Raw genomic sequence first — 27,576 nt, 5'->3', positions numbered from 1 at the left:
ACCTCCTACAAGCTACAAGGAAGACACTGACCAGGCCTGTAGCCTACACTAGGACAAAAACAAGTAAACGAGAAGATCTAGCGTCAATGTAGGCTCCGGGGATGTTTTGGTTTTCCCCTTGGATAGAATGATCTACCCCATGGAGCCAAAGTCAAGCTTCCGAGCTACCTTGTCGGCACGACCATTGGTAGGCATCTCTCCGCCTCTCCGCTTCAGATCCTCTCCCATGGCTTTTGCCCCACCGCCTTCTTTGGGCAGGTTTTCTTTCTTCGTGGGCCGGGGTGCGTTGGTCCACCATTTATCCTCTAGCGCCTTGCGAGCCGTGTACCTCTTCGCCGGGTCCAGTGTCAGTAGACCCTTGATGAAATCGCAGCCATCGTCTCCCAGCGCAGGAAACTGTTGTTTCCACCACACGCGAGGACGTGTCTGTCTGAAGGCTGTGGAACCCTGTGGACCGGTTTGCTTCTCGGGCGCAACGTAGTATGGGAGGGAAGACACGCCGGGCCAGGTTTCCTCGGTCGGCGTTCCGAACTTCTCGCAGATGGTGGCGACTTGCTGGATGTCGGTGTCGGAGTAGAGAAACCAGTTGCGGATACAGAGTTCTGCCATTAGGACTCCGATACTCCACATGTCAGCCGTGCCGCCGTAGTGCGAGCAGCCGTACAGCAACTCCAGCGGACGGTACATGCGTGTAATGACCATGGTAGTCATCTTGGTTCCTGGATCTGCGAAACTCCGGGCAAGACCGAAATCGGCAAGCTTGACTGTTCCGTCGGCGGCGATCAGGGCGTTACTGCCCTTGATATCGCGATGCAGGACGAAGTTCTCGTGGCAGAACCAGATTCCTTGACACAGCATGTTCATCCAAGACTTGATATCCGCCTTTGTGTATGTGATTTCCTTGTTCTTCCAGAGCGCCTCCAGGTCTCCCAGAGGCAGATGTTCGAGTACGAAAGACAGGTTTTGGTCCTTGCTGGAGAAGACGTCGTGTAGTTTGATTACGTTGGGATGGTCGATCTCGAAGAGGAATTGCATTTCGCGGAGGGCGTCTGGGGCGATTCCGTTGGGGTACTCGGCGTTGAGTTTGATCTTCTTGATGGCGACGAGCTTCTTGGGGTTGTTGACGTAGTGTGCTTGGAAGACTACCGCATAGGTACCTTCTCCTAGTTTCTGGCCCATGACGAATTGGCTGCGCACCCGGTCGTTCATCTGCTCGGCGAGATCCATGCCTCTGTCTCCTGCTGGGGCTGTGGATGGTACAGCTGGTGACTTCGTGGGCTTGGTAGTGTGGCTTGGGAGCGCGAGGGTTCTAGCCTTGGCTCCATCTTGGAACGCTGCCCCGGGCGGGTTCGGCCGTGGGCTTAGAACAGCTGGTGATGCCATGGTGAAGTCGTGCGTGTGGCGGCGTGATTGGGGTGTTGCGACGAGGATGGATGATGGATGATAGAAGATGGCGATTGCTGGCGTTAGTGGATACTCCACAGCTCTCGTGAGGTAAGCGACCCAAAGTCCATACCGCAGTCCTCCTCTTTCAGACGGTGAAGGTGGTGGGCGCGTGGTTCGCGACTGCCGTTCGCGTTCCAGGGACCGCGGCGGCGACGATGCACGTCCCCGAACATTTTGGCTTGGCCGCGCTTTTCTGCGGGGAGCTTGCCCTCACCACCGACGCCCAGCAGTCGCATTCCACACATCATGGCTACTTCGGCGCGAGGACCGCCAGGCACTGTCGCCGTCTCCAAAGAGGGAATTCCTAACCGCACGTTAGTTCACATTTACCCCAATGCACGAGTATATGCTGACATCAAACAGATTATACGTGCGCAACATCCCCGACAAGCTACAAAAGGAAGACCTGAAGCGGAACCTGTACATGCTGTTCGCGACATATGGCGTCATACTCGATGTTGTCGCGCTCAAGACCATGAAGATGCGAGGCCAGGCGCACGTTGTCTTCCGCGACGTCGATTCCTCAACACAGGCTATGCGCGCTCTACAGGGCTTCACTTTCTTTGGCAAGGACATGGTACGTGATTCCCGAATTACAAACCATGAAAACATGCTTACACTAGGCAGCAAATCGCATACGCAAAGACAAAGTCCGACACAGTAGCCAAACTAGATGGCACCTACAAGATGCCCGAGCCGGAGCGCGAAGACGAGCCCGAACAAGCGTCTGCACAGCCCGCAGGCTTCGGTACCGCACCCGAGAAAGCAGTTCCGGTCAATGCACAAGACGCGGTCAAGGGACAGAAGAGAGGGCGTGACGAAGAAGAGGATGAGGACTCGGACGCGGAGATGGAGATGGATGTCAGCGACGACTCGGACTAGATCGTTAAGAATGCGTATGGAAGGATATGATACCCACGAGCAATGAACAGAATCAGAAGGGCACTTTAGAAGACGCGTCTATGTGTGTTATTGGAAAGCGTGTATGGGCAGACACCGTAGCTGTTCTCGGAGTGGTGCTGACTTGATACAGACCCGATCTCAGCTTCTTTCCGACGATCGACTAGTGTATGTCATCATCGTCGTGCGCTCAACTACATCGCTATATTTATGGTATAGCTAGATGGCCTTCGCAGAAGTCCTAAATAACTAGAAATTGAATGATAGGGCACCTAGGACCTCTTCGCTGAAGGTCTTACCACGCATCGAAAGACTATAGAAGAGCTAGACGGTGTTCAATAACCCATCACCTACCACACCAGCCTTTGAAATCCCATTGAAAACCTCCACCCTTCCTCATGCCCCAACTCTTTACGAATACACTTAAGCATGTTTGCTCATGCAAGCCTCGAGCAGGCCTAGCAGCTCAGACTTCCGCTTTTCCCCTATCCAGCTGCCGTGGATAGAATTGCTAACGATTATCCTCCATTCCTCCATACTCAAGTTGAAAGCCTCTTGCACCGCGCAATAGTTGTTCAGAATGTATCCACCAAAGTACGCTGGGTCGTCACTGTTGATACTGAACTTGACTCCTGCTTCGAGGAATGTCCTGATAGGTACCTGGCCGACGTTTTCCACAGCTTGGAGGCAGACATTGCTCAGCGGACAGACGGTCAGGAGTATCTCCTCTTTCACTACCCGACGGAGCAGTTCAGCATCTTCGGTAAGACGAATACCGTGATCGATGCGCTCAGCGTGTAGTGCGTCGAGTGCACCGCTGATGTACGTCGGATCTCCTTCTTCACCCGCATGCGCTGTCCTCCTCAACCCCATCTTCTCACCCTCGCGATACATATCGACAAAGAGCTCCGGGCGGAACCCAACTTCTGACGAGTCCAACCCAAGACCAGTAATAGCGCGCTCCTGACCGTCTCCACTCTCGAGGTCAAAGTGCCCACCCTTGACAGCCGCTGCCATAGTCTCCGCAGCCGAACTAACAGGCATGTGCCTCAGGAAACACATGATAAGACAACTCGTTATCCCCAGCTCTTTCTCCGCCCGTTTCCTTGCGGCATTGAAACCACGTACCACGACATCAAAGGCGATGCCCCTCTCCGTGTGACTCTGTGGATCGAAGAAAACTTCTGCATGGCAAACGCCGTCTCGAGCTGCTGTTGTGAAGTATTCCCAAGCTAGCATCTCAAAGTCCTCTTCATGCACTACCACTGCGATGCCGCGGTAGTAGTACGCCAGGAAATCGTCTAGGTTCGTGAAATGCGAGTACCGTTCTGTAAGTGTTGCGGGCGACGTGTAAGCGACATCTTCAGATGGAGATGGCAGGGTGATGTTGTTCTTAGAGGCCAGAGTGAAGAGAAGGCTTGGGCTGAGGCAGCCTTCGAGGTGGAGGTGGTGTTCGCATTTTGGGAGGTCCGCGAGGAAGTCGTGGGTGGCTGATTTGCACATTGTGATTTGTTTGTATAGGAAACTTTAGGAAATGCGTTTGTTGGATTAAATGTTCGAACAAATTCGGTTTCTGGCGTTTTTGAAAGATTCTGTTTTCTAAGATTAGTTCTATCGGAGGCGGACGGGCATTGTCGGTGTTCGCCGGTTCTTGCTAGGATGATGGAGAACATCCAGCTAGAGGGTGGATCCTAGATTGGACTTGCAAGGCAGATGCGCTCTATGCGAACACAGTTTGGTGGAGCCTGGAAACCTCACTTGAAATATTTATGCCGCATAGATATATCGTCCATTGCCTCCAAATGCTAGTCTAGGCTGTCACATCTTATCGAAGTTCGCGTTTTTGCCCAATCGCTCGTGGCTCGTACATGGTTTCCACAAACTCTTCTAGCAGACCCTCACTCTCCGCATCTTGTCGAGTAGAAGAACCCGTCCCACTTCTAGCATTGCTTATCGGCAATGTAGAGTCGCCTATCGTCCTTTCTCCATCACCGAATGTTTTCTTGAAAACGCTGTCATAGCTGATCCACATGCCCGCAAAGATCATGGCACTGAGTTTCGCTAGCCACCAAGGCGACCTCCCCTTTTTATCTTGCAGCTTCCTCCCCATCGCAAAGATGAACGCGATAAACGGCATCCAGATACCCATGAAGATAGCCTTTCCCATTGCCTGCTTCTTGGTTGTGATGGTGTATGTGCGTATATTGTGTAGGTATTCCTGATACTCGTTTGGAAGATTACATTCGGCGGCGCCATCGGTTATGAGCTTGAGGTATCGTGCCGAGGGCTGCGCGTAGCTTGGGTCGGGGCGCTTCACGCGGTCGGTGGTTTGTACTCTGTTCTCGCTGTCGACAATGGGGGCGAAGAGCGTGTGCGCTTTGAAGGGCTTCGAATCGGGCGTGGTGGGAACCGTATCGGAGGGCGGTAGCACGTAGCAGTCAACCAAGATATCGTCGTAGGCGCTGCCTCCGCCTTCTGTCGCAATGATGTGCGCATAATCGGACAGCGTCACCTCGTATACAACGCCCACCAGGCCCTTGTGCCATCGGTCCTTGTGGTAGTCTTGCGCGTCCGGCACCCGCAGTGCTGTGTTGGCGAAGCAGGGCTCTTTGTAGGGGAAGCCAGGGAGGTCGAAGGTCAACCTCAGCGAGGGAACAAGTACGTTGACTTGTGAAAGCGGACGGATACCGCGCACGCCTCGGAAGGTTTCATTGCACAGGTTCGAGCCATATGCCAGGTACAGCACCGTTTTCGCCTTCTCTTGGGGTGTTGCAGACTGCTGCGACACGAGCTTCTCGGTGTCCAGCGGCGCGTCGGTGAGGGAGGCGTCTAGACGCGCCTGAGACGGCTGTGGTATGGCTTCAAAGATGGTCATGGTAGAATTTACTGTGTGGATGACCCATAGGTAGCGGCCGTATTCGCGTCTTCATATACTGCGCGTAGTTTCGGGCCGTGCCGATTTCGCTGGATGTTTCGTCCGGACCCTGTCTACATCATCGATTCTTGGATTTCTCATCTAACGCCGAGGGCCCGAGCACGACCCGGGAGCCTACAGTAAGCTGCCAACCCTCACACCGCACGAACAAAAGCAACCCAGCTGACTACAACGGACTAATCATCTCTATACTGTCGAAACATATGGGGCTTTGCTTCATTCAGTCATGTCGTATCCCTCGTACGCCATACTAGCGCTGATACCCGCTGTCGTGTGGCTGCTGTATCTCCAAGTAAGCCAATGGCGCTTCAAGCGATTCGCGCACATTCCCAGTAAGCTGTCATCGAGTTTTCTCTTTGGACATCTCGGCCATATCGCGGCGGAATACAAGAACATAAGTAGTACCGTTCATCCAGGTAGGATCCACAACCCTCTGCATGGTCACCACTGATAGCAGCCAGACTATGTTTTCGAAAACATATGGAAGGCTCAAGGCAGCCCGGAATACATGTTCTTCGATACGAGGCCTGTACAGCTTCCACTTCTCCTCATTGCGTCCCATGCGATGGCGGAGCAGGTCTCCAGAGCCAGCAAGACGCAGCAGTACAGCGTTACCAAATCTCCGACTGTTCAAGGGGGCATGGGTGACCTGATTGGGAGGTATTCCCTGATCAGCGAGAATGGCGAATCTTGGAGAGGGCTTCGCAAGACCTTCAATCCAGGCTTCGCGCCGCAGCACTTGCTTTCGTTGCTCCCTGTCATGGTTGACAAAACGCAAACGTTCATGAAAAAGCTGGACGCATTGGCAACCTCCGGTGCCGCGGCCGAGATGGACGGCTATTGCACTGATGTCACATTTGATATCATCGGCGGCTTAGTTACTAACATTGATTGCAAGGCCCAGGGCGACAGTGAACATGTCCATCCCATCGTCCGAAACTTCCGTACGCTGAAGAATGTATATGCTGGGGACAACGGTCTTATGGCATCCTGGTTGAACCCAGTAATGCGCGCCAAGAAATACATATACAGCCGACGACTGGACTCGGCTGTAAAGGCATGTGTCGTAGAGAAGTTTGCAGACATCAAATCAGCGCATCATACAAAGGAGAAGAAAGACCGATCGGTACTCGCGCTAGCGCTGGAAGGCACCGATGAACTGACCCCCTATGTCCTGCAAAGTACTGCGGATCAAGTCAAATCGTTTCTTTTTGCAGGTCACGATACCACCTCTATTCTCCTACAGAGATTGTTCTACGCCCTCTCTATACACCCGGATTGCCTTGCGAAGATCCGCGCGGAGCACGATACCGTTTTCGGTGACGCAGAACCACACGATGTATTCCTCAAACGGCCAGATGAGACCATGAAAGCGCTCAAATACACCTCTGCATGCATCAAAGAAGCTTTGCGACTTTGGCCCCCAGCAGCTTCCGCCCGAATGTCTCACAACAACTTCAAAGTACGCACCTCGGACGGAGAGGACGTGCTTGTCGACAATTGCGTCATATACATCTGCCATCATCTCATCCAACGAGATCCCAAAGTTTACGGAGAGACAGCAAATGAGTTCGTCCCAGAGCGCTGGGTCGGCGACTCGGATACAAGCAGCGCTTCTACTGAAGTCGACGGATCAAGTGCTGGCGAGAGCAAAATTCCCATCAGTGCGTGGAGACCTTTTGAGCGAGGACCCCGCAATTGCATTGGCCAGGAACTCGCCAACATGGAAGCCCGAGTCATTCTCGCATGTGTGATGAGACGATATGACTTTGTCAAGGTCGGGCTTGGAGAAGTTGAGACAGATGAAGCCGGTCGGCCTATCATGGACGAGATGGGCAAGTACAAAACAAAGTCCGAGTTGATTAACGTAAGCTATCTAGTAATTCATCGCAAAGAGTATGAGACTAACTTATCAATAGACGATGTCTATCACCTCACGCCCGATTGATAAGACCGTTATGCGTATCAAGTTCCGCGAGTCTGAGAAACAGTAAGCCACGATTTACGATTCTGATGCCTTGAAGCTTTGTCATTGGAACGTTTCGAAATGTATCAGGTTTGATGGCTTCATGAGAGTACATGTTTCTATCTACACTGTAAATTTTGTCTTGTTCTCCTCCGCACAATCTTCTGCGATTTTTCGTACCTCCCCTTCGCCTAGTTCTTCAAATATATCGAATCCCCATCGCGACTGCACGTTGAAACGCTTGTGTCTCTCCAGCCCGCTCAGCTCATCGAATGCATCTTTCGGTAGCTCTTTGACTTGCATGTTGCTCTTGATCCTGCTGGGTGTAACACTCTTAGGCAGCACCACAGTACCGCGCTGAATGCCCCAACTCGCAAGTAGCTGGCCGCCATCCATGCCCAGTCTTCGTCCTACGCTGCCCACAAGTTCGTCGTCGACCGTGCGTGGCTCTCCCGTCTGGTTGTTTCCGAGGGGTGAATAGGCTTCGATGAGAATACCTTTGCTCTTGCAGAAGTCGAATAAGGCAGGCTGTTGGAGGTATGGGTGTGCTTCGATCTGGTTTACCGCCGGCACAACGTCGGTCTTGGATAGAAGATCATTGAGGCGATTGACGGTGAAGTTGGATACGCCAATAGCGCGTACCTTACCGGTGTCGAGCAGCTTCTCCATGGCCTTGTAGGTTGTCGCAGGGTCGATGTCGGCAAGGTCAAAGACGCCACTGTCACGCAATGGGAACCACTTCCCTGTAGCACCGTTGAAGGCACTGTGATTATGTTAGTACACTGTGCGTGCAGCGGAACAAGGGTCGAACGTACACAGGCCAATGCATCAAGAACAAGTCCAGGTACTCGACACCAAGGTCCTGTAACGACTTATCGAGTGCTGCCTCTACATCTTCGGGTGCATGCTTGGTATTCCAGAGCTTGCCAGTGAGGAAGATGTCGGAGCGAGGGATACCGCTCCTCCTGATGCCATCACCCACTTCAGCTTCGTTGCGGTAGATGGCAGCGCAATCGATGTGACGGTAGCCTGCTTTGAGCGCTGTCTCGACGGCGCGCTCAACCTCGCCAGGCTTCGCTTGCCATGTGCCGAAGCCCACGGCCGGTATTTGCGCGCCTGTGTTGAGGGTGAAGTGTGTGGGGAGAGGCATGGTTGCTGTAGCGTGACGCGATACGGTAATGCCTAGGTGGAATCAGATGGGCGGGCTTCAGGACGGGTTCAGGGGTATGCAGTATAATGCAGAGATAGTGTGCGATGTCTTGACAGGACGAACTGCCATTTGGTTGATATATACATCCATAGTGAATCTTCCATGACTACCTAGGTACCGAAGGCGCGAGGCTGTCGGAACAAAATCGGAACCGGAGACGGAGAAGGCACCATCAAATGACCACACCAGGGCAAGGACAGGACCCAGCGGGATGCGTGGCACTGCATCCTGTGATGACCTCTAATTCGTGCAGTGGCTGGACTAAGGCATCCGGGTTCCGCCAAGTGCCTCGGGAACGCAATGGGGAGGTTGGCGAGCGGAGCTAAATTATCGGCACGGATTCTCGGAAACGTGCCCGCCTCTTTCTCCCTCCGCCATGTCAAACACACCCAGCAACACGGCAGTACCACAGAAGCGGAGCCTTGACGCCGCGCAGGGAACCAACAATACCAGGCAACGATTGGTGAAAGTCACGAGAGCATGCGACGTGTGCAAGGCGAGGAAGTCGAAGTGTTCCGGCGACCAGCCATGTGAGAGCTGTATCCGCCGGGGCCAGACATGCCAATACGAAGCCGCCTACCTGAGAGGCAAGGTAGTCTCCCCACGCCCTTCTGGTCCCGCCGTTGCTAGCCCTCAGCGCACCACGTCTGTTCCAGGCTATCCTCATGCTATACTCAGTGTCGCACCGAGTATGGCTGTAGGCAGCAATCATCGCGTTGGGGAGGAGACGGAGCCTCCTTCGCGAGCTTCCCCTGGGCTTGAGATCGCAGCTGGGCAATACTCCGACTCAACGTCTGGTCTCTCATTCTTGAGTCGCGCATGGCGGCGCATCTCCAACAAAGAAAGCAGTCAGGTCGTGATAGGCTCCAACGAAGACCGCCAGCTACTCATGAGTGCTGGTGACAAGCCCTTCCTGGAAAGTGGCCAACTGCAGATGCCATCCCTGGACCGTAGTCGCCAGCTTCTTCATCTATATTTTGATGTATGTATTGCGACGTATCGGCTGCTACACAGACCAACTGTTGAATGTTGGCTGGAAACTGTGTCTAAGAACGCAGAACTCAACCAAACCCTCTTTCATGGTATGTATCGCTCTGATTGAAGACCCTTTTTAATTTTACTTACAATAAATCTTGTTGTAGATATTGGTCGTGCTAAAACTGCAGTGGTCCTGTCTGTGCTAGCCATTGCCTCGTTTCATGAAGAAAAGACGAGCAGCGAAAGTGGTCCTTCACCAGCACCTCAAGCCGACATGCAGTCACAGAGTGATATGCTCTTTTCTGAGGCTTCTCGACTTACACAATCCGAGACTGGTATTCCAAAGCTTGAGTCAGCTCAATGCAGGCTTATACAGGTCCTGTACCTTCTCATGTCATGTCGCTTCAACCAAGCGTGGTATACGTTTGGCCATGCCCTACAGATTATTTCAGCGTTGGGTTTGCATCGCAGAGACGATCGTAAACGTCAAGCGAATGCCGCCAAACGCGACTACATAGGTGAACAGTGTAGAAAGCGCACATTTTGGGTGGCTTATACGCTGGACAAGTATCTCGGTGTCATATTCGGGCGGCCCAGACACTACCACGATGAAGATATCGACCAAGATTTCCCCGACGCTGTCAATGACGAAGACATGACCAGCACCGGTCCAAATACTACGAACACAGACGATTGTCACATAGAATCGCTCGTGTATCATGCGCGGCTGGCACAAATTGCTGAAAAGATATCCCGAGAGGTTTATTCGATCAAACCAGTACGTTAGCACACTACACCCTCCAGCTCAACCTACTGACCAATCCGTTCTCAGGTGCCGGATCAGGTCCGACTTGCAGCCTCTCATCGCCTTGGGGCAGAGTTGCGCCAGTGGAAAGCATCGCTACCACCCTTCCTTGGCGCCGTCAACCCTAGCAGTCTCATTCCTACGTTCCGACGGCAGGCAACCGCACTCAAACTGTCCTACTGTCATGCTGTAATTCTGGCCCATCGCCCGTTTCTCCTGAAGAATGCCAGGCGTAGTAACACAGAGATGACTAGTCTTGCCCAAGACAGTCTCACAGAGTGCATTGCAGCAGCAAGATCAGTGTTAGAAGCAGTCGATCGTATGGCGCGGGAAGGTCGACTGTTCCATGCGTTTTGGTGGACTCACTACGTCTGTTTCTGTGCTTTGGTTGTGGTCTATGTTTGGGCAATTCAACAGAGTACCCATAACAGAACTTCAGCTGAGGATCCTCGCGGGATTCTAGATCAAGCCGAGAGCTGTTTGCAACATCTTGCCCAGGCAACAGCGTCGAACTCGCCCTCGCGACGATACAGCATCATCCTGCAGGAACTCCGCACAGAAGCAAAGAGAAAAACAGCCATACCACATCGGGAGCCAGTACCAGCATCATCAGCTGCGGTCAATGGCGGAAACCCACCGCCTTTGGATGTAGATGCGATACAGGAACCGGATTTGCAAAACTGGCAGCCACTTTTTGGTAGCCCGATGGACATGACCACGCCAGGGTTGCAGAACTTTCTCGATGACTGGCAGACGTCTGACTGGCTTGATCTCGATGCCTCTGCTTTCGGTCCTTTTCCCGAAGTGGACGATATCTCAGCCTGGGTCAATAACGCATCGTAATGGCTTTTGTGCTCCTGGAGTTCACGGACGCGAGACGGAAGATTGACTTTGAAGTATACAATACACCCAAGGTTATCACATTGGTCAAGCAGAAGATGTGTATACCTTCAGGGTACACTTCAATATTGAGTTGACCCTTGACTACCCGCGGTCACTGAGCTCGCGGTAAAGCTCCTTCCCGACACAGAAGTCGATTATAAGACTTCCGCCGATATGAAACATCAGCAACCAAAGCCACAACGCCTGCTTTACAAAGTGTACCGGAATAACGGCGACTTGTCGCCCATGTTCAAGAGCTCCTCATCCGTGTACTTCGCCCGAATCTCGTCTTCGCTAAGCCTCGCCTTCTTCGTATTGCCCCACTTGTACGACAACTCCAGGAGAAATGCGACAATGAAGCCGGTCGCGCCGAACGCGAGCGACAGTCCGAAGCCAGTGTAGTACTTGGGCTTCTCGCTCTCCAGGTACATGTAACTGCCGATGACGCCACCGATGTTACCGACGCAGATGTTGAAAGCAACGCCGATAGCACGACGGGACGATGGAGCAAGGTTGTTGGCTGCCCAACTGCTTCCGGCCGGCTGAATGGGGTAGATGCCCATACAAGTCAGGATGATAGCAAAGAAGGCCGGGCCGATGTTGCCACCCAGATCGCCATCGAATGAGATGACTACGGCGTACCCGATGAAGATGAAAGAGAGCGGGATGGCAACGAACGGCAAACGCCAGTAAAACCTGTCCGAGAGCTTCGCAAAGAAGATGGAGCTCAAAGCACCAGCCACATATGGTGGAACCGTCATCAGCTGGGCGTTAGTGTTGTTGAAACCCATACTCTTTGTGATGGTAGGCAAGGTGAACTTGGTCCCTACATACAGTTAGCCAGTGTCTGGTCGTATTGCGAGTTAAACATACCATATGAGCATGCTGATATGCAAAGCAGGATGTATGCTTGCATGTACAAGCGCCAGTTGCATAGCACGGCCTTCAAGTCGCTCCACTTGAAGCCCTCCTTTTGCTCCTCTCCAAATCTTCCGCCGTCTTTGATGAATCGTTGGAGTTCGAGGAAGCGGATCTCGTCGGGTTTCAACCACCGTCCGCTCAACGCAGGAGAATCGATCAGGAGGAAGAAGCACGAGACACCGAGGGCGACGGTGACAATGCCCTCCAAGATGAATATCCATCTCCAGCCTTCGTAGCCCCCGACACCATCCATCTTGGCGATGGCCGCAGCAAGCAGACCACTGAACGCCCCAGATAATGCCGACGCACAGTAGAAGTATGAGATCCTCGTCGCAAGGTCCTTTGGCATGTACCAGTAAGAGCAGAGATAAATCGCGCCTGGGAAGAATCCAGCTCTGTATCTCGTCAGCACAGAAACATCACGCTGTGGTGCAAACTTACTCGAACACCCCGAGAAGAATTCTGGTAATCAGTAAACCGACGAAGCCTTTTACCACGCCCATCATGGCCATGATGATACCCCAGCAGACGATGAGTATGCCGAGGTAGTAGGATGGACGCTTGAACTTCTTCAAGAGGATGTTGGATGGAACTTCGAGAAGAATGTACGGCACGAAGAAGACCGATAACACGATATTCCACTGCACACCGTCAAGACCCAGGTCTGTAACCATGCCCTCAATCTTCGCATTGCCGATGTTCGCTCGATCGATGTGGGAGATGAGATAAAGGACTGCAAGCATCGGCACCAAGCGGATATCGACCTACAAGTGATCAGCGGGTCACTCGACGCACAGCATTGGCGGTTTCTCACCTTGTGGATTACTCTTTTCCTTTTCTCTTCCGTGTAGTTGATGTAAAAGTCCGCATCTTCAGGTGCCAGACCCAACACTTGGAAGTTGTCGATCTTGACGATCTGATGCGGCTTGGGCGAATCGATGGAGTCTGCCTTTTCATCGATGTATTGGATTTCGTGTTTGTCCATTGATGGAGACATTGCGATGAATGGAAAAGAGGAATGAAGTATACCAGGTTGACGCGAAACCCGGGATGCGATGGTTATCAGCAACGTCGGATGCCAGAAGCTTTATACACATGACATTGGTCGCGGCACACGATGTTGATGGCGGTTGGATTGCGGAGAAACATGTGGAACCCCGGTTTTTCGGTTTCCTGGAGAAAGCTAGTTGCGGGGAAAGTAGTTCTTGCACCAAGCCCGATCACGACAGTCATCTAATCAGCTCTCTCGCGGATGGTTTTCCGAAGCTAACGAGAATCCGGTCAAATCAGAAGTGTTTCCGCCCCTCGGATGTATGCAGGTATGCAAGTCTCCACATCACCCCAACGTGTGGTCGAAGCCGGGGAATGCAGCTGCACAGGAAGAACCGACAGATACTAATTCGACGATTGTCATCGGTTTTGACCTCTAAAAGCACAGCCTCTCTTTCATTTCTCTTCGAGCAAGCCTTTGTTACAAGCCACAATCACTATGGCACCAGCGCAGATAGCTATCCCTGCGCCACTACGGCCGTCAACACCACCATCTACATTCAGGCATGCCCGAGACGGCCTCCTTCAACCAGACGAATCCTCTATCAAGACAGTCGATGCGCTCGTCCGGCATCGCGCGCGTCGTGATCCTCATGTCACCATCGTATCGTATCCGAGCTCTGGGGTTGACTTCGTGGATTATACCATGCAGCAGTTGGACGTCTTCGCGTACAGAGTAGCTCGACACTATCAGACCTTCATCCCTACAAGATCGAGTTCTGCGGAGATGCCAACCACAGTAGCCGTTCTTGGACCAAGCAATATGGATTACATTGTGTCGATGCTTGCGCTTACCAAACTCGGCCATACGGTACTTTTTCTTTCAACGCGTATATCTCAAGCAGCTATCGACTCTCTTATCACCACAACCGGAGCCACCTATCTGCTGGCGGATTCACGATATGCGCAATCTGCAATCGATGCTCAGAAAGCCATACCAGGGTTGCAGATCAGCGAAATTGCCAGGCCTAACACTTACAACTTTCCTGTTGAAGTCCATGCAGACACCCGCCTTGACTACCAGCTCGACCATACAGTCGAAGCCTCAAACAACATTTACATCATACACTCCAGTGGTATGTTTTATCTAACAGTCTGTTGGTGTTTGAGCTAATGTGAAGAAAGGCTCTACCGGACTGCCGAAGCCAATATACCAGCCACAGCGAAGTGCAATCGCCAATTATGCCATTAGTATGGACATGAAAGCATTCATTACCCTTCCCCTGTATCATAATCACGGCATCTGCAACTTCTTCCGCGCGATATACAGCGGCAAATCCATCCATATCTACAACGCCGACCTGCCCCTGACCCAATCTTATCTGGCTACGATATTGAGGCAGCATAGATTTGAGATCTTCTATGGTGTGCCTTATGCGCTCAAGCTTCTCTCTGAGACAGATGAGGGGATCGAGCTATTGAAGCAACTCAAGATCGTCATGTACGGAGGGAGTGCCTGCCCAGACACGCTGGGCGACCTATTGGTGAACAGCGGGGTCAATCTTGTCGGCCACTATGGGGCGTAAGTTTCATGTGATCACTTACAGCAAAGCCAAGCTTACTATGAGCAGCACAGAAGTAGGCCAACTCATGACATCCTTCCGACCTGCCGACGATAAGGTATGGAACTACGTTCGCGAGTCGCCGAAATTATCGCCGTATCTTCGATGGGTATCACGCGGACCCAATCTCTACGAATGCACGGTCTTGCCGGGCTGGCCAGCGAAGGTCGCCTCGAACCTACCAGATGGCAGTTACGCCACGAAAGACCTGTTCGAACCGCACCCTACGATCGAGAAGGCATGGAAATACATTGCGCGTCTCGATGATACAATCGTATTGGTGAATGGCGAAAAGTTCAATCCAGTCATGATGGAAGGAACGATCCGGTCACATCGAGCTGTAACCGAGACGGTTGTCTTTGGTTCAGGTCGACCATACCTTGGCGTTCTTGTCGTCCCAGCAATCGAGGGCATGCCGGAATCGAAAGTCGTGGATGAGATCTGGCCCGTTATTGAGGCTGCGAATCAGACGGCCGAAGCGTACGCCAGGATATCCAGGGACATGGTTCAGATCCTACCGTATGGCTGTCAATTTCCACGTACCGACAAAGGCAGTGTGATAAGACAGCAATTCTACAAGCAATATGCCAAAGAAATTGACAACGCATATGATGCCGCCGCAACGGCTCAAGGAGATCTCAAAACATTGACTGTTCCGGAACTTGAGGACTTCTTACGTACTGTCCTGGCCAAACAGTTGACGCAGGCAGGGGAAGTCGGACGTACCACAGATTTCTTCTCGCTAGGTCTGGACTCGCTGCAATCGATCCAAATCCGGACGGAGATTCTCAAGAACGTTGACATCGGTGACAAGAAGCTCGGCCAGAATGTGGTATTTGACCATCCTTCTATTGCATCTCTCGCCGCACATCTCGACAGTCTTCGCACCGGGCAAGAAGAACAAGTTGTGTCGGTCACTGCGCAAATGCAAGACCTTATTGCTCAATACAGCAACTTCGAGCCCATTGCTAGACGTCAAGCTGCGCTTACTGGTGCGACCGGTTCGCTTGGCGCTCATGTTCTCGTACAACTGCTCCACCGCTCGGATATTGACACAGTTTACTGTCTTGTACGAGCGAAAGACTACAAGACCGCAGCTCGCCGGGTTCGAGAGTCTCTCATACAGCGAAAGTTGTACCACACCCTTTCGCTCTCCGGACGCAGGAAAATACAAGCCATACCTTCTGACTTGTCCGAGCCCCATCTCGGCTTAGACGATACGACGTATGCGCGTGTTGCTTCAGGTCTTACCAGTGTTATTCACTGCGCATGGAGCGTCAACTTTAACAAGAACCTGATGTCATTTGAGAAGGACTGCATTGCTGGTGTGCGTCACCTGATTGACCTCTGCCTGGCTTCATCATCAACCAAGCCGGCATCCTTCGACTTTTGTTCTTCGGTCAGTACCGTCGCACGATGCCCCGATATGCGCACGCCTGAGCGATTAGCCGAGCTTGACTGGGCTCAGAGCATGGGATATGCCCAGAGCAAATGTGTTGCCGAACACTTGTGCTTGGCGGCAGCGAAGGAGACCGGTGTCAAAGCGCGAATTCTACGTGTCGGTCAGATCGTCGCGGACACTGTTCATGGTGTGTGGAACTCAACTGAAGCAATACCGCTCATGATGCAGTCTGCTCTTACTGTCGGTGCGCTACCTCGACTGCAAGAATCCCCAAGCTGGACACCAGTCGATGTTATTGCGAAAGCCGTAACGGAGATCTCGCTCAGCGACGCTGGATCTGTAGTGGCGAATGTCACCAACGCAAAGACCTTCTCTTGGACCGACGATCTACTTCCTGCCCTTCGAGAAGCCGGCCTCCAATTTGATGAAGTTGAACCGAAGGAATGGGTGCGCAGGCTTCGCGAGTCCAATCAGGATGCCGTAGCGAACCCACCCATCAAGCTTGCTGACTTCTTCGCATCTAAGTACGACAAGGACGTTTTCGGTCCCTCGCGTACATATGATACCACTGTCGCCAGAGCTTTCTCGCCTTCTCTCGAGACAGCGCCTGTATTGGATGCAGCCTTTGTGAAGACATTTGTCAGACAATTCCAGAGTGCTGCCTGGCAGATACGTACTACTTTAGTCGCGAAGCCGATGAGACGCGTTGTCATTGTAGTTGCCGGGCCTTGTGGTAGCGGGAAAAGCACTGTCGCACGACGCCTCGGCACTCACTTCAAAGCACCTTGTATCGAGGGCGACGAACTACACACCGAAGAAGCCATCGTATCGATGGCTGCCGGTACTCCCCTCAATGACGTCGCTCGCGCCCCTTGGCTCGCGCGCGTTAGACAGCGAGCGCTCGATACAGTGACTAAGGAAGACCACGAGCGCGTATTCGTCTCCTGTTCGGCGTTGAAGAAGTCATATCGGGATCAGTTCCGGGGTTTGATGGATGAACAGATACGGGTTGTGTTTGTGGACTTGCAAGTCGAGCCGGAAGAGCTTGTGCGTCGAACGAAAGGAAGAGGTGGTCATTACATGAAAGACAATATGGTGGAGAGTCAGCTGGCCATCTGGGAGACGGCTGATGTATCAGAGACGGATGTGATACCTGTAGATGCTGGACAGTGCGTTGAGGAAGTTGTAGAGGAGATCTCCGGGTTATTGGAGGCGCTCGATGTCATGTGAACCGCACGCCGAGGTGGCGGAAGAGGTGGCGGGATCGTCTTTCGTTCCATACGTGTAAAGATAATAAATGAAGTGAACCAAATCCTCGGTTGTTCGCATGTTGCGATGTTGTAGACTCACCCCTCGTGAGCTAATGCAAGCGAGCGAGCAAGTTCAACGATGAATACAGAGTTACTTAGAAATGGAGGAAGTATTGCGTGCCGCCTGTAATGATCTCGTTTGTTCAAAGACGCAAGTCAAGGCAGTGAAAGCCGTCCGAAAGTAGACCCGTGCGAGCTCTACCACTGCGGCGCCCTGTACCCCTGAAAGCGACAGTTCGCAGCCGCTCATCCCCAGAACGCACAACCCCAAGGTGGAAAAGTATAACGAAAACATGACCGGGCGCGGCAAAAGTGAGGGGGAGTCCCTACGAAACAGTCGAGACCGTCCTAACTTTGTCCAAGATCCACGGCGTACGGAACCTCGATGTCCTACGATACCGGATGACCACCGCCCACATCCCCATTCAGATTCATTCTTTGGTAGTCCTCAAATCACATCGGGACCAGCGTATGCTGGGTATGGCCAAGCTCCTCAGCCCAGTGCCTACGGTGCAACGCCTTTCCCTACAACACAGCCATATGGGCAAGATTCCACAGCTTTCTTCCTCCCTCAGCCAAGTTCAGGAGGTCAATTCGAAGACCAAATCAGGTCTCGAAAGCCGAATCGACCGGAGAACATGTCGAACTCGCCAGGTCTAGTGCCGACTACCGTCGAATTACCTCAAGGGTCAAGTATGCGGTAAGCAACATTTTGAGAAAATTTGCTCGGAAGGCATAATGACGACGTAGTAGTCCAATGTCAGGTGTATCGACAGAAGAGACGCCAGAGCCTCGAGGCGAGTTCCCTAGTACACCTGCGTCTAATCAGTTTACCACGTTGGAGGAAGAATACGCAGCCCTATATCACCAGCGTCATGACATTGGTATGCGAATGGAGGAGATAAAGAGAAGCTTTACTGCGGAGGAGTACGCTGCTTTGATGGCAAAGCTGGATCCGCAGAAACTGCCGACGCTCAAGCCGTGGTCTGGTACTACTGACGGTTGAGCGAACGGTGTAGAATTCAGTCTGGAGACGCTACAAGGTCATTTCCACAGCAGCCTTTGGTAGACTCGGTCCTTCAAAGAATCCACAGCCTGAGTCGTACTCATTCCGTATCGATTTCCAGGTAGGGAGAGCCTGTCTCTGCGCGCGTGTGTCTGAGATAGGTATTCAACTAGCCGTTGAATATAGATAGAATTGATCGTAACACTTCGGATGAGATTGCTGAAGCTCTATTATCGCTACTTCGATTGATGTACTTGGATGGCGTGCCCTGATTACGGCGAGGACCTCGGGATGCAAGCCGTCCCTGAGACCCCTAATCGCTACAAGCGAGACGGTCCGAGCTCAATCCCGCGGCGGCGTGGTGGGTGGAGCTCCGAGCATCAACACGCCGAAGCCAGCCAATTCCCTGCCGACAACCGCTGTCCCCTTCCACGTCGCTGCCATGCTCTCTGGAATTCTCATCTTCAACCAGAAGGGTGAGAACCTCATCTTTCGCGCCTTCCGCAACGACTGCCGCCCGCGACTTGCCGATGTCTTCCGCATTCAGGTCATCTCCAACGCCCAAGTACGCTCGCCCATCCTCACCCTTGGCTCCACCACCTTTAGCCATGTCAAACACGAGAACATATACCTGGTCGCCGTGACCAAGAGCAATGCCAATGCGGCGCTCGTCTTTGAGTTCCTGTACCGTTTGGTGGGATTGGGAAAGGCTTACTTCGGCAAGTTCGACGAGGAGGCCGTCAAGAACAACTTCGTACTGGTTTATGAGCTGCTGGACGAGATTCTGGACTTTGGATATCCACAGAATACAGAGACAGACACGTTGAAGATGTACATCACGACTGAAGGTGTCAAGTCGGAAAGGGCAATGGTAGGTCACATCGAGCGCGACCAGAGCAACAACAGCTGACAAAATCACAGGAGGACTCCTCGAAGATCACAATGCAAGCAACTGGTGCCCTTTCCTGGCGGCGGGCCGATATCAAGTACCGCAAGAACGAAGCCTTCGTCGATGTCATCGAGGACGTCAACCTGCTCATGTCCGCGACGGGGACAGTACTGCGAGCCGACGTGAACGGACAGATCATAATGCGCGCATATCTCTCGGGCACACCCGAGTGCAAGTTCGGTCTCAACGACCGACTAACGCTGGGCGAAGACCATCTACAACAACCGTCTGGAAACAAGGCAGGCGCGAAGGCTACAAGGGCGGCAGCGGGAAGTGTGACGCTGGAAGACTGCCAATTCCACCAATGCGTGAAGCTGGGCAAGTTCGATGCGGACAGGATAATATCCTTCGTTCCGCCCGACGGCGAGTTCGAGCTGATGCGCTACCGAGCAACGGAGAACGTAAACTTGCCTTTTAAGGTGCACGCCATTGTCAACGAGGTTGGCAAGACCAAGGTCGAATACAGCATTGCTATTCGCGCCAACTATGGCTCCAAGCTTTTCGCGACAAACGTTGTCGTGCGGATACCAACACCCCTCAACACGGCGCGCATCACCGAGCGGACATCACAAGGCAAAGCCAAGTACGAGCCGGAGCACAACAACATCGTCTGGAAGATACCGAGATTCACAGGGCAAAGCGAGTTTGTGCTGAGTGCCGAGGCCAGCCTGACCAGCATGACCAACCAGAAGGCGTGGTCCCGACCACCGCTCAATCTGAGCTTCTCGTTGTTGATGTTCACGAGTTCGGGGCTACTTGTGCGATACCTGAAGGTGTTTGAGAAGAGCAACTACAGCAGTGTAAAGTGGGTGCGCTACATGACGAGAGCGGGTAATTATGAAATAAGGTATGTGTCTCCCGCTCCAGAATTCGATCACACCCATCTCATACATTTATTCCAGGTTTTGAGCATTATTATTCTGTACATTAGCCTGGATTCACACAGGTATTATTGCATTGCAGGCGTCATTGAGCCACTAAAGATATCCTTGAGCACAATGAAAGTACAACATCAGCTTTTTGAGTATCGTTCCATCCGTGACCAGAAGCTCAGGCTGATCGTTAAACGGACCAGCCACGGTTCTCTAAGCCTTGATAACCTTTCTACCGTCTTCACTTCCGACACCACGCGCGCGAGAGTCTATGTCGAAGTACGAACTCTCGATATGGAGTCTTTAAACCCCATACCAGGTGGTTATAAGGGTAAACTTCCTCAGAAGCATTGGAGATACCGTGTTCGTTTGACGCGGCTTCTATTCCGGGTCTCATTCGGGCTAGCGCAGGCCGACTGGTCCTTCCACATAGTCCTGCCTGCAACCTCGAGGCGCGTCGCATCGCAGCGTCCCCTTTTCTCCTATCTCCACTTTCGAAGCCGCATGGACACACAGCGCGCCTTCTGCAGACACTAGGCGTTAACGCATTTGGAGAAGTCGCGTGTATGATGACACCGCCAGTAACACGTCTCCCCGCATGCACGATTGATGCTGCGACGCGCAGCACATGCACCAATAAATGGACCTCATCTTTCTGTGGTCCCGCTTTCGCCATGGGAAACCGATGGACGCTGGTCAAATTATCTTGCTACGTTTGCGCAACTTCATGCTGCCACTTACTTCCCAATTTGACTGTGGATATGCATCAAATTCGAAGAAGGGGTTCGACTCTCTTGCTGGATCCGCGTACAGATTTGTGAGGGATAGAGGCCTAAACAAACATCATTCCGAGGATTTCATTCAGAAGTACCAATCGGTAGTATCTCGGTGTCGCTATCCAATGAAGTACCCCAGTCCCGTCAATCAAGCAGCTCGTATTGATTGATGCGATACTCGAATAAGAGGGTACATCAAGTTATCAGCATCTCTGATCTCACCACAATACGACCAGGAACCACGAAGCTAACAGTAAATTGCGTAGCGGTACAGGTCAGGAAATACGAACCTATCTATATTATGTGGCAGGCCGGACGACAATGCAGCTTGCAAGGATTGTTGCCGTATCATAACGCTTGATGTGCCGACCCCTCATGCTGTGCCGCAGCCACAATCTCAACCGCTGATCAGCTGTCATGTGAGTAGCAAGAGTACATCTATCATTCCAGTGGGACATTCCTGGCAGACACCGGCACATTCACAAAACAACTCCATTGTTCTCACGATCTCTGAACAAGATTTTACTATCGCTTCTCCATGGAGGGTGTGGCTGCCTTCTCTTTGGCATGTAATGTTATACAAATTGCCGAACTCTCTCGAAAGATCATCGCAACCGCAAAGGAGATCCAAACTTCTCGCAGCGGCTTACCGAAAGACCACGAAGATCTACGTACAGCCGTGGAGATCCTACGTCGAGATGTTGCGGACCTGCAGCAAAATCACAACGGCGATATTATCCAGAGTCTCGCTGTTCAAAGCGAGGTCGCTATAAACGAGCACATAGCTCTCTTGGATTCGCTTCGACTGAAGGGTCCCCGTACCTTCCTTCATGCCTCGGCTGCAGCATTCAAAGCACGGCGCAAGCAGCGCCAGCTGTACGAGTCTCAGGCGAAGGTTGACCGACTATCAGAAGAGCTCAAGGCGCACATTATCATGACCCACATCCCGAACATAGATCGCAATGTGGACCACCTTGGCGATAAGATAGCGTCACACAATTTCTCCATCGACCATGACATGAAGATCATCGAGCAGCACCTGAGTAGGGTTCGCAAAGTAACTGAAAACAACTCGAACACCGCGAACACTACAGCAGAGCTCGTGGTAGAGTTACAGCGATGGCTCAAAGATCAACAAGATTCCCAGGCGAATAGGCAATGTCTACACGCACTCTATTCCTCAGAACTCAGGAGTAGAGCCGATCAAGTAAAGCGAGCGCATAAAGACACGTTTAGTTGGATCTTCGATGGGGCTGGAGACCTGTTTGGATCTGTTCACAAAAACAAGTTCAAGAACTGGTTACGGCTGGACGATGCTAACAGAAACGTGTTCTGGGTGTACGGAAAACCTGGTGCGGGGAAAAGTACTTTGATTAAGGTAAGTTCTTGAACATATCGAATGTCCGGTTCGTACACTAACTTCATATCCTCGCATCGGTCAGTTCATTGCTACTCACCCGGATCTGAGATTGCATTGTCAATCCTGGCTGGGATCGCGCTCATTGCTCGTCATCGACTGTTACCTCTGGAGACAAGGAACGATTCTGCAACGGTCATTCAGGGGATTGTTGCAATCAATACTCTACCAGGCTCTTAAGGAATGCCCTCAGCTCATCCCGAAAGTCTTTCCACGACGCGAGTGGACGCACGCCGGGACAGATTTTCAATTTCCACAGGACGTCTTGTGGAACGGCTGCCAGAATCTTTTCAACTTGGCGCCTAGCTTCAACATATTTATGTTGTTCATCATCGATGGCCTCGACGAATTTGACGACCGTGCAGAGATACGTAAAAATTCGGCGCCAGATGTACAAGACTTACTACGTCTGCTTCGCGCTATGCAGGCAAGTCCTTCAGCAAAGCTTTGCGTGGCTAGTCGACCCCTAAATGAGTTTGAGATACATTTGGGAAAGGATAGAGACTTCTGCATACCCATACACGACTTGACCTCAGAGGACATCAAAACATATACCGAAGACACGCTGAGCGAACACCCTGCGTTTGCGCAACTCGTATCACAGGATTCTGGCTATGCAACTCTCATTGCCAATATCACCTCCGCTGCGGAAGGAGTCTTCCTTTGGGTCTACCTCGCATGCAATTCTTTGCTCAACGGGTTGGCTAACGCGGACCGTGTTTCTGACCTCCAAGGGCGGCTGATGCGTCTTCCCCGCGAACTGGATGAAATGTACATGCACATACTGTCAACTATTGAGCCTCAGTATCGCAGAAACACCGCTCGCTCACTCTTACTATGTACAATGCCCGGCCGGGACGAACTTCTTACACACCATTACTTGGACGATGAAAGTCGCAAACAGATATTAAACGCCCCAAGCCTTCAACAGTTCATGAAAGGTGAAGACATGGTATTATTTGCGGCCACAGTTCGTAAAAGATTCAACGCGCGCAGTAGAGGACTGTTAGAATGCCGACAGTGCTTTGCGAGCGATGCGTTCCATGGATCCCAGCACGAGATCGAGATGTCAAAGCTGAGCCACGAACGTGTCAGACTAGCACACAGATCTATGGCAGAACTCCTTGACAGAAATGATATGAGACACCAGATCATGACCGAAGCCGGTATGGCATTCGAAATGCCTGAGCTTTGTGCCCAAGCATCGATCGCCGCTCTCAAGGCAGAGGCATCTATCGCATGGACGCTTGGTTCGATTCAAGATATCGGCATTCACTTCGGGAAGCAAGGTCCAATGGATGTGAAACACAAGCTCTGCACTTTACTGCAATATTTAGTGCCAATTGTGGAACAGACAGAGGAAGAGCAGATGAAAGCACACTGGTCCAAACTTGACGATTTCCTTAATTTGCCACTCACACAGGAGATGAATCTCAAGGCTATCATCATGGGATTTGTCTCTAAAGAGTTTAATCCCGACATTTTCGCCGTGGCCATCGCCTATTCCGCATCCAAGTATGTGTCGCTTATGTTGCGGCAGAATCCGGACCTGGCCACGGACAGAACAAAAGCCTGGCCACCTCTGCTAGTGTCTCTACTCTGGAGTTTTTCGACGAACCCGTCATCAGTTCATCAACGTGTTCAAGTGTTGAGAGTGCTACTCGAGCATGGCGCTGATCTGAATGAACCTTTCCAAGGCACAACCCCATGGAGGTGCTTTTTGGAGAACTTGCTCCTTTGGCATCTCTTCAATCCTTACCCGTATCAAGCTGAATACCAACATATAATAGCTCTGCTCGTTCAGTATGGACCCGATATACATGTTACTTGGGATTGGCTTTGCTATGCTTCGGACGGGCGCACTAAGAAGGATAATCGAGTCATTCCTTCATTCACATGTACTGGAACAGGCTATCAACAGGAAGCACCAGATGGTGTAACTGTGACTTTCCAACTTAGCGCTGCGGCGGTTTTATTCTATCTACTCACAGGGTTGGAGTGTCCAGACAGTGTGAAAACATGGGTATCGGACTGGCTACCATCAGTACCCTGGCATGAACAGGTTGCAGTGGTCTTGTATAGACAAGGCTTTCGCAACCTTTAAGCTACCATAATAGGGAGCGCGATAGAGGTTTCTCGACAGCATGACGCATGATTTCGAATGGCAGAAATCAAGACTGGCTTCGCTCTTGAATGAACTTCAGTGAGGATAAGGAGACAATGTTTGGCGTAACAACTGGGTTACTGATAGTCCAACTTTTCGAATGTAGTTGTGGCCTTCTCAATACATGTACGGACTGTAAAAGCTTTCATGATGCAGCACAGGTTGTAGCAGATACAGTACGGTATAAAGATACTGCCGAGCGTCAAGTCGGTGTGCATGTGCATGCTATACGCTATACGATAAGTATCAAACTTCACAGTCTTCACAGCACCTTCGCCTACAAGAGCTGGGGAGTGGAATCTGAACCCCCAGTTCCAGAATCTTGCAGCGTCGATACGTGGCTGTAGCATAGGGACTGTAGAGCACGGTGATGATAGGTTCAGTCGGGTAATGACTCACCAACCCAATGATGTACGTATTAGTACACGGATAGATGGACATGGCGGCAATTACAGCTCTTTTGTACAGTTGGTAATAGCTTGTGTGGCTTCACGGCATGGTTCCAGGGTTACGCTGACAAATTTCTTTCATGGCCTGCCTAATTTCAATACAGCACGCCCTTTGTACTCCTAACCTCACCCTCCCACTGCTTCACCACTGTTGTCGCGTGCCTGATAGCGACCGCAAGCGCCTTGAAGGCACTCTCTGCCCTGTGGTGATCGTTGTCACCGCGTATGCAGTCAACATGGAGGGTGGTGCCCGACGCCTGCGCAAAGCTTTGGAGGCAGTGCGGGATCATCTCGCAGCTCAGATCGCCAATCTTCTCCCGCTTAAGACCCAGCTCGATGATGCTGTATGGCCTGTTCGATAGGTCGATGACAGCGCGTGACAGTGCCTCGTCGAGCGGTGCGTATGCGTGTCCGAAGCGTGCCAGACCCGTGCTTCCCTGTAGCGCATTCTTGAAGGCGGTGCCTAGCGCCAAGAAGGTATCCTCGCTCGTGTGGTGGTCGTCAATGTGCAGGTCGCCCTTGCACCGTATGCGCAGACTCCAGCCAGCGTGCTTGGCCATGGCATGGATCATGTGGTCGAGGAAGCCGATGCCGGTGTCGACGGAGATCTCCTGGGATGTCGACTTCTGGGTAGCGTGATCCTTGTCTACCTTCTCGCCATCGCCATTGAGACTCTTCTTGTCGTAGGCCGCCCAGAAGTCGCTGTGCTCGTAGGGTGAGAGGTCGCCGCCATCGATGTTTATCGAGACCTGGATCTTCGTCTCGTTCGTATCGCGGTTGAGGCAGCAGGCGCGCGGCATGGTGGCGGTCGTGTGCGTAAGATTGACCTCGGCTGGCTTCGGGGGTGTTGGGAGCTGGTAAAGCAGTCAATGGTGGATGGCAAAGTCGAGAGACAAAAAGTTGAAGCGGATGCAGAGGGGCTTCCCCACGCCCCACGTCATGGCGCCAAGCAATATAGGGCTGGAAAAGTCTGGCCAACCAACGAATCGCCGAACCAAAGTCCGCCCCAAAATTTTGATATCGCAAAGTCACGTCTCGAACACAGGATCGTCATTCAGACGCAGTCACATAAACGCATTATCTCTCGACCGACATCCGCTATTCATTAAGTTAAGAGCAAGGAACAAGGCCAAAATGCCAGGCGCAACAGAAGAACCCACGCAGGTCCCAATCTTGGATCCTACCTCCGAGAACAACGAGGAGATTGATCCGGCGATCGATCGCGACAGGATCAGAGTCGTACGTACGATTTGAATGATAGAGAGAAACACGTATCTAATTTGTCTTAGCTATCCGGTGCGACGGAGACGGCAGCATCTTTCCAATTTGATGGCGAGGACCACACGCTAGGCAACGCGCTGAGATACATCATCCACAAGAAGTAAGCCAAAACTCTCAGCGCATAGATGAGTAAACAGCTAATGGCTCCATAGCCCCGATGTCGAGTTCTGTGGTTACTCCATTCCGCATCCTTCAGAAGCCAAGATGAACTTGCGCATCCAGACATACGGTAGGTCATGCATGCGCGGCTAAATTGATTCCACGGCTAACACTTCACTAGATGGTGTCAGCGTATACACCGTGCTGGAGAAGGGCCTTGAAGACCTCATGGCCATGTGTGATGTCGTCGAGCAGAAGTTCACAATTGCACGCGATGACTTTGTGAACAAGATGGAAGAGTAGGTCCGTAACGCGCCTATAGTTACGAGAGTATTGCATTGCTGGCGTTCAAGGATAGCATGGTCAACTGGCGAAAGGAAAGGAAAATGGTATTGTCTTCAGCTATATACACCGAATTTTGTTCTTGATTGTCCCCAGACTTTGGTAGTAATGGACAAATCAGTTGCGACCCTATACATGCGCATTAGCATATGATTCCGCGAGAGTATTAACGCAAAGAGTGAGCGTACCTCCAAGAAGCCGTTGATGAAGTTGCTTGGTAGCCGGGCCTTGGGATCCTCTTCCGCGCGGAAGTATTTGAGAACGTGTGACAATTGTTTCCAGAAGTTGAGTGTTTCCTGTACGATTATCAGTACCTTCCCCACTATCAAAGCGTGTTGGTCCGTGGTGTACCTGGAACTCCTGATGACTGTTGAACAGCAGTACATCTACCGTTTTGAGTTGATTCACGTATCGATGCCGCTCGAATTCCTGCCGCATTTTCGTTCGAAGCGTAGATACGGGCATGTTCAGCGAGTACATGGTCTGGATTTCGGGAGCCTGTAGAGTTATTGTCAGCCCAGGTTCCAGGTCCTGTTGCCCGCTTCTCCGCATCCCACGCTTTCCCTCCCACATTCCAGCTCTTTCCGTACACATGCTGTATCCAGACCCCAAATTCCTTTCAGAAGACTTGTAATCTCCGGGAGTTAACGTACCGACCGGAGCCAGTCCCGGTAGCTGTGAATGACCCTCTTCTTCGCATCAGTCCAGTTGACCGCTGTGCCCGCGTTAGCCTTTCCATTCTCCCAATGTTCCGTGAGCGTGTTCGACTAACAGGAGCGCGTGCGCTGAGCGAGGTAGGTGGGGTTGATGACCATGTTGGCGGTGTTGGGGAGCTTCCAGTCGTCTTGAAGCCG

General features: G+C 52.0%; 13 protein-coding genes across 13 annotated transcripts; 6 read left to right on the top strand and 7 right to left on the bottom strand.

The window, feature by feature from the left end:
• Positions 1–132: 132 nt before the first annotated feature.
• On the bottom strand, positions 133–1,383 carry J4E84_003450 (uncharacterized protein; the record flags this gene model as incomplete). The annotated part of the gene is made up of 1 exon (XM_049386062.1): positions 133–1,383. The coding sequence occupies one exon, from the start codon at positions 1,381–1,383 to the stop codon at positions 133–135; it is 1,251 nt and encodes a 416-aa protein (XP_049245911.1).
• Positions 1,384–1,692: 309 nt separating this feature from the next.
• Positions 1,693–2,328, top strand: J4E84_003449 (uncharacterized protein; the record flags this gene model as incomplete). Its single annotated transcript, XM_049386061.1, has 3 exons — positions 1,693–1,760; positions 1,810–2,023; positions 2,074–2,328. 3 exons carry the CDS (start codon positions 1,693–1,695, stop codon positions 2,326–2,328), a joined length of 537 nt encoding a protein of 178 aa, XP_049245910.1.
• Positions 2,329–2,769: 441 nt separating this feature from the next.
• On the bottom strand, positions 2,770–3,849 carry J4E84_003448 (uncharacterized protein; the record flags this gene model as incomplete). Its single annotated transcript, XM_049386060.1, has 1 exon — positions 2,770–3,849. One exon carries the CDS (start codon positions 3,847–3,849, stop codon positions 2,770–2,772), a length of 1,080 nt encoding a protein of 359 aa, XP_049245909.1.
• Positions 3,850–4,171: 322 nt separating this feature from the next.
• Positions 4,172–5,221, bottom strand: J4E84_003447 (uncharacterized protein; the record flags this gene model as incomplete). Its single annotated transcript, XM_049386059.1, has 1 exon — positions 4,172–5,221. The coding sequence occupies one exon, from the start codon at positions 5,219–5,221 to the stop codon at positions 4,172–4,174; it is 1,050 nt and encodes a 349-aa protein (XP_049245908.1).
• Positions 5,222–5,507: 286 nt separating this feature from the next.
• On the top strand, positions 5,508–7,275 carry J4E84_003446 (uncharacterized protein; the record flags this gene model as incomplete). The annotated part of the gene is made up of 3 exons (XM_049386058.1): positions 5,508–5,697; positions 5,743–7,148; positions 7,201–7,275. 3 exons carry the CDS (start codon positions 5,508–5,510, stop codon positions 7,273–7,275), a joined length of 1,671 nt encoding a protein of 556 aa, XP_049245907.1.
• A 95-nt stretch (positions 7,276–7,370) lies between these two features.
• Positions 7,371–8,397, bottom strand: J4E84_003445 (uncharacterized protein; the record flags this gene model as incomplete). Its single annotated transcript, XM_049386057.1, has 2 exons — positions 7,371–8,010; positions 8,063–8,397. 2 exons carry the CDS (start codon positions 8,395–8,397, stop codon positions 7,371–7,373), a joined length of 975 nt encoding a protein of 324 aa, XP_049245906.1.
• Positions 8,398–11,331: 2,934 nt separating this feature from the next.
• On the bottom strand, positions 11,332–13,028 carry J4E84_003444 (uncharacterized protein; the record flags this gene model as incomplete). The annotated part of the gene is made up of 4 exons (XM_049386056.1): positions 11,332–11,948; positions 11,996–12,438; positions 12,485–12,807; positions 12,858–13,028. The coding sequence occupies 4 exons, from the start codon at positions 13,026–13,028 to the stop codon at positions 11,332–11,334; spliced, it is 1,554 nt and encodes a 517-aa protein (XP_049245905.1).
• Positions 13,029–13,532: 504 nt separating this feature from the next.
• J4E84_003443 (putative NRPS-like protein biosynthetic cluster) lies at positions 13,533–17,287 on the top strand (the record flags this gene model as incomplete). The annotated part of the gene is made up of 3 exons (XM_049386055.1): positions 13,533–14,169; positions 14,219–14,615; positions 14,665–17,287. The coding sequence occupies 3 exons, from the start codon at positions 13,533–13,535 to the stop codon at positions 17,285–17,287; spliced, it is 3,657 nt and encodes a 1,218-aa protein (XP_049245904.1).
• Positions 17,288–18,815: 1,528 nt separating this feature from the next.
• Positions 18,816–21,156, top strand: J4E84_003442 (uncharacterized protein; the record flags this gene model as incomplete). Its single annotated transcript, XM_049386054.1, has 3 exons — positions 18,816–19,244; positions 19,295–20,153; positions 21,110–21,156. The coding sequence occupies 3 exons, from the start codon at positions 18,816–18,818 to the stop codon at positions 21,154–21,156; spliced, it is 1,335 nt and encodes a 444-aa protein (XP_049245903.1).
• Positions 21,157–21,508: 352 nt separating this feature from the next.
• Positions 21,509–24,327, top strand: J4E84_003441 (uncharacterized protein; the record flags this gene model as incomplete). The annotated part of the gene is made up of 3 exons (XM_049386053.1): positions 21,509–22,348; positions 23,538–23,902; positions 24,192–24,327. The coding sequence occupies 3 exons, from the start codon at positions 21,509–21,511 to the stop codon at positions 24,325–24,327; spliced, it is 1,341 nt and encodes a 446-aa protein (XP_049245902.1).
• A 768-nt stretch (positions 24,328–25,095) lies between these two features.
• PTH3 (Imidazoleglycerol-phosphate dehydratase) lies at positions 25,096–25,800 on the bottom strand (the record flags this gene model as incomplete). Its single annotated transcript, XM_049386052.1, has 1 exon — positions 25,096–25,800. The coding sequence occupies one exon, from the start codon at positions 25,798–25,800 to the stop codon at positions 25,096–25,098; it is 705 nt and encodes a 234-aa protein (XP_049245901.1).
• A 334-nt stretch (positions 25,801–26,134) lies between these two features.
• Positions 26,135–26,683, top strand: RPC19 (RNA polymerase subunit AC19; the record flags this gene model as incomplete). Its single annotated transcript, XM_049386051.1, has 4 exons — positions 26,135–26,239; positions 26,290–26,381; positions 26,434–26,510; positions 26,562–26,683. The coding sequence occupies 4 exons, from the start codon at positions 26,135–26,137 to the stop codon at positions 26,681–26,683; spliced, it is 396 nt and encodes a 131-aa protein (XP_049245900.1).
• A 156-nt stretch (positions 26,684–26,839) lies between these two features.
• On the bottom strand, positions 26,840–27,537 carry J4E84_003438 (uncharacterized protein; the record flags this gene model as incomplete). Its single annotated transcript, XM_049386050.1, has 5 exons — positions 26,840–26,851; positions 26,911–27,018; positions 27,074–27,220; positions 27,376–27,437; positions 27,495–27,537. The coding sequence occupies 5 exons, from the start codon at positions 27,535–27,537 to the stop codon at positions 26,840–26,842; spliced, it is 372 nt and encodes a 123-aa protein (XP_049245899.1).
• Between the last annotated feature and the right edge of the window lie 39 nt (positions 27,538–27,576).

Source organism: Alternaria hordeiaustralica, assembly GCF_023758085.1.
Source record: "Alternaria hordeiaustralica strain BMP 2776 chromosome Unknown scaffold_5, whole genome shotgun sequence".
Classification (NCBI taxonomy): domain Eukaryota; kingdom Fungi; phylum Ascomycota; class Dothideomycetes; order Pleosporales; family Pleosporaceae; genus Alternaria; species Alternaria hordeiaustralica.
The sequence above is the reverse complement of the archived record's forward strand: the minus strand, read 5'-3'. Positions and strand labels throughout refer to the sequence as shown.